At 45.0% G+C, this 3,628-nt stretch overlaps 1 protein-coding gene across 1 annotated transcript; it reads right to left on the bottom strand.

Moving 5' to 3' along the window:
* Positions 1 to 1,086: 1,086 nt before the first annotated feature.
* On the bottom strand, positions 1,087 to 2,186 carry LOC102426098 (olfactory receptor 51D1). The gene has a single exon (XM_006094524.1). It carries the CDS (start codon positions 2,163 to 2,165, stop codon positions 1,155 to 1,157), a length of 1,011 nt encoding a protein of 336 aa, XP_006094586.1. The 5' UTR covers positions 2,166 to 2,186; the 3' UTR covers positions 1,087 to 1,154.
* Between the last annotated feature and the right edge of the window lie 1,442 nt (positions 2,187 to 3,628).

Below are 3,628 nucleotides of genomic sequence, written 5' to 3'. Positions count from 1 at the left end.
ATACACACACACACACACACACACGTGTACACACATATCCTTCAGACATTACATTCCACCTACATGTGACTAAAGACACATGTATCACAAAAAATGATTTAATATCACAAATACTAGTACTATGCACAACAGGCATATGCCCAAAGATAAACATCACATAGCCATCCTAAACCATACATTCCATACACTCATGCATATTACATATACTACATTGTTACAAATATATAATATTTTACATTCTACATATTATACTTTACATTTTCCATGTTACAAATATGAAGAAAAGATAGAGGCAACATTTTCATCAGATACTCATAAAGATATTGTTCAACATTCTCAAATAGGTGCATATCACATACCAACTGAGACCACAGAAACACAATAAAGATGCAATCAGATCTGTTATTCACGAAATATATATGCCTAGTCACAGCTATCACACTCACAAACTGCACAACTGGTCCCTTTCTTATGTATATACACACACTCACGCACGCCACACACACACGCACACACACTAAAGATCACATACACCCACATAAATATACCTACACACTCATTACCACACTCAGAATACACAGTACTCTTATGGAAAAGCAATCTCCAGTAGGGCCACATAGATGAGCATTGGCAGTTTCCACATAAATACACCCACATGCATACAGAAATGTAAATACTTCATGTGAGCTGTCTCATCTCCTGTTACCATCTCCCTCCCCTCTCTTCAATTACTATCACCTTCCCCCATCCCACTTTTGGTTCAAAAAAGAAGCTTTATGACCAACACAGCTTTAATGACATGAGTTTATGGGAGCAATAATAATTAAAATCATATATCAAAACTGGAATTATCCTGAGCCATGGCATTTATAGCCTTATTGTGTAAAACCTGTATGTTTTTCTAGTTGGAGGAGGGATATATGGCAAGGCCACCAGAGCAGAGACACTAGGGTAACCATTCTCCAGGATGGCTAGTTCAGACTGAGTCATAAGTTCTCATATATTGACACATTCCTAGAAACAGAATTCAAGATCCATTTCGATAACTAAATGACAGCCCAATGGGATGGGTGATCCAATCACCAAGACCGTGAACAGGATCCTTGTCCTCCCATATTTGGTAGGAATATAGGGCACTGGGAAGGTAAACCTGCTCACCTGCCACCCTGTGAGAACATGTGGAGGACCCGTGAACGGATCTCCTTGGTCTTGGCTCCATAGACAATGGGGTTGACCACAGGTGGTAGTAGGAGATAGATATTAGCCATCATCACATGGAGCAACGAGGTAGGGCCACCCAGCCTATGCACCACTGAGAGCCCAATGAGGGGTACATAGAAGACCAATACAGCACAGAGATGGGAAATGCAGGTGTTGAAAGCCTTGAGTGCTGCCCCCCGAGAAGACAGCTCCAACACAGCCCTCAGGATGAGGATGTAGGAGAAGCCAATAAGGAGGGAATCCACACCCATGACTGAGAGGATGATGAAGAGTCCATACACTACATTGACCGTGGTGTCAGTACAGGACAGCTTCATAATATCTTGGTGCAAACAGAAGGAGTGTGTGACAGTATGTGTTCGGCAGTATGACAACCGCTTCAGGATGAAGGGCAGTGGGAAGAAGAATGCAAATCCCCTGGTCAGGGCAGCTAGTCCAATCTTGGCGACAGTAGGCCCTGTGAGCACAGAAGCATGGCGCAGTGGGTGGCAGATGGCTACGAAGCGATCAAAAGCCATAGCCAGCAGAACAGCTGACTCCATGGCTGACAGAGCATGGATAAGGAACATCTGGGCCAGACAAACATTGAATTCAATCTCCTGGATGCCTGTCAGGAAGAGGCTGGCCATCTTGGGCATGGTGACAGAGGAGAGGACTAGGTCAATGGTGGAAAGCATGGCCAGGAAGAGGTACATGGGCTCATGCAGGCGCCTATCTATGCGGATGATGAAGACAATGGCCAGGTTGCCCAGGGTGGCCAAAGCATACATAAAGCACAGTGGGAAAGCCAGCCAAAAGTGCGTGTTAGGTCCCAGGCCAGGGATGCCCACCAGCAGGAAGTATGCTGGGTGGACCACAGTTCCATTTGGAGTAGCCATGACAGGACCTAAGAGCTGAGGCTTTTGCATCCAATTCCAACAACTATGAAAGTGAAAAAGAAACATTTTCAGTTAGTGGCTCAGCAGAGAGAAGGAACATAAGGGCAGGGCACTGAAGTACTGAAGTAACAGAGAGAAAGACTGAGTATTTCTAGTACACTAATTCTGAACTCCATCTTCCCTCTACTCTAATCCTCCTTGTGCATCCCTCCCTGGAGGTCCCATTAATCTCAGTGTGTGATGACGCACTCGGAAAGCATATTCAACAGCTCTTCATTTCCAGAGCTGACCAGGGGCACTGCTCTTGGCCACTTCCCCAACAGAGTAGACTGGCTTGCACAGAACCTCCCATCTACACTAACCCCAGCTCTTCTAGCGCATGTGGGGTTAGAGTTGGTTTGAATTTAGAGTTTGAGCTTCAGGCTGTAGTTACCTACTCTGATCTGATTTAGGGCAGGAATCAGGGGTTGAGTCGGACTAGATTTCAAGAGACAAATTTTTATTTAGGCCTGAGCAGCATTTCTCTGACTTCCCTGATAGATTCATCTGAAGCAGTTACTGAGAACTTACCCCCAGGTCCTACTCCAGAATTTCCAGGGGAGGGGTCCAGAAATCCAGTTAAAAAACAAAACAGCCCTGACCGGTTTGGCTCAGTGGATAGAGCGTCGGCCTGCGGACTAAAGGGTCCCAGGTTGGATGCCAGTCAAGGGCATGTACCTTGGTTGCGGGCACATCCCCAGTAGGGGGTGTGCAGGAGGCAACTGATCGATGTTTCTCTCTCATTAATGTTTCTAACTCTCTATCCCTCTCCCTTCCTCTCTGTAAAAAATCAATAGAATATATTTTAAAAAACAAAAAAAAATTATACCCTTCTCCCAAGCTGGTTTGTTTTTGATCTAAGAAGTTTGGGAAAAGCTAATCTGGAGTTCTCAGGGAGATGAGGGTGAAGAAAAACTGTTCTTTCTAGTCCCAAGAAAGAACAGACTCAAAAAAAAAAGAACAGACTCTTTCATCAGGATTTCTCAAGGCCCACATAACAGTCAGACCCAGATTCTGCTTGTCTGGGGTGTAACATGTAAACCAGGTGCACCTGAGACATGGAAAGAACATCAGTCCATGTGGCTGGTGGTGCAATCTGGTGTCCACAGGCACACCTTTCTCGCTCCACTACTCTACCCCGTGAACCCACAACATCCCAGGCTCAATTTCTTTTCTCTACACAGACCACTCTGCTCTAAGCCTCTGTCCTGAGATCCACACCCATATAACCTGCTGCCTCTTCATACTTCTACTTGATAGACTATCCTCATACCCATCTTGCCCCAAAGAGGACCTTTTCTGAATGGTAACACTCTGTGACCCAAGTCATCTAGACCCATCTAGTCCCAGCTTGATTTCTCCGCTCTTTCACCTCCAGGTGTGATTTTGTTTACCAATTAATTTATTATGGCCTTTTCCCTTATTTAACACACCCTCACTCTCTCCCAACCTCATTACATCATCCACTCTGCTCTGATTATGAAAAGTGC

This window comes from Myotis lucifugus, unplaced genomic scaffold (assembly GCF_000147115.1).
Source record: "Myotis lucifugus unplaced genomic scaffold, Myoluc2.0 scaffold_138, whole genome shotgun sequence".
Taxonomy (NCBI): Eukaryota; Metazoa; Chordata; class Mammalia; order Chiroptera; family Vespertilionidae; genus Myotis; species Myotis lucifugus.
Note: the sequence above shows the minus strand (reverse complement) of the source record. Positions and strands in the feature narration are given on the sequence as shown.